Below are 624 nucleotides of genomic sequence, written 5' to 3' on the forward strand. Positions count from 1 at the left end.
CTTTGCGTATAACTGCACTTTCAAGTCGGCTAATACCCGCTGGATGGACGCCACTCGGGACTCTAAGGCGTCGATCTCTTCTTGCAAAGTTCTCTGGAAAAGAAACAGTTAAATTAATTGGCTTCAGGAGGATGACTTATACATGCGTGGAGTAGTATTTGACAGGAATTTTAGGGAAAGAGCCCTAAACTGGTCAGGAACAAACTGACAGCAATAACTGGATCCAAGACCAAAGTCTGAACGAGCAAACATTTAACTCAGGCCAGCACTAGCTCATCGTGGTGCCATGGCTGCATTCCCAGTCTCTGAGCCTGAATTTGGGGTCCCTGGAGAAGCAGCCAGTGCTCATAACCACCGAGTCAACTCTCCAGCCCCTTCTCAAGGTTTAGCAGACCCAGATTCCGTCTCTGGAAGACTCAGAAATCCGAAGCAGAGACTACCATTTTAAGTAACAGTTGAGCTAATGTAGCAACAGTGTCGGGGGTGACTGTCACCCACTTCTCACCAAGGGCTGAATGAACTCTCACTAGGCACTAAAGCAGCAGCTTCAACCCCAGAACCACACTTCTCCCTATTTCCTGAAAACAAGCTTCTAAATGTGAGCAAAGACTTATGCATGCGGGG

General features: G+C 47.8%; 1 protein-coding gene across 1 annotated transcript in view; it reads right to left on the minus strand.

Moving 5' to 3' along the window:
* Positions 1–624, minus strand: part of Pfdn4 (prefoldin subunit 4) — a 30,734-nt gene that overhangs the window by 22,486 nt on the left and 7,624 nt on the right. Inside the window, exon 4 of the mRNA XM_026787271.1 lies at positions 7–93. Coding sequence (XP_026643072.1) covers positions 7–93 — 87 coding nt within the window. The remainder of the gene's footprint in view (positions 1–6; positions 94–624) is intronic.

The sequence above is a fragment of the Microtus ochrogaster genome, linkage group LG8 (assembly GCF_000317375.1).
Source record: "Microtus ochrogaster isolate Prairie Vole_2 linkage group LG8, MicOch1.0, whole genome shotgun sequence".
In the NCBI taxonomy this organism is placed as follows: domain Eukaryota; kingdom Metazoa; phylum Chordata; class Mammalia; order Rodentia; family Cricetidae; genus Microtus; species Microtus ochrogaster.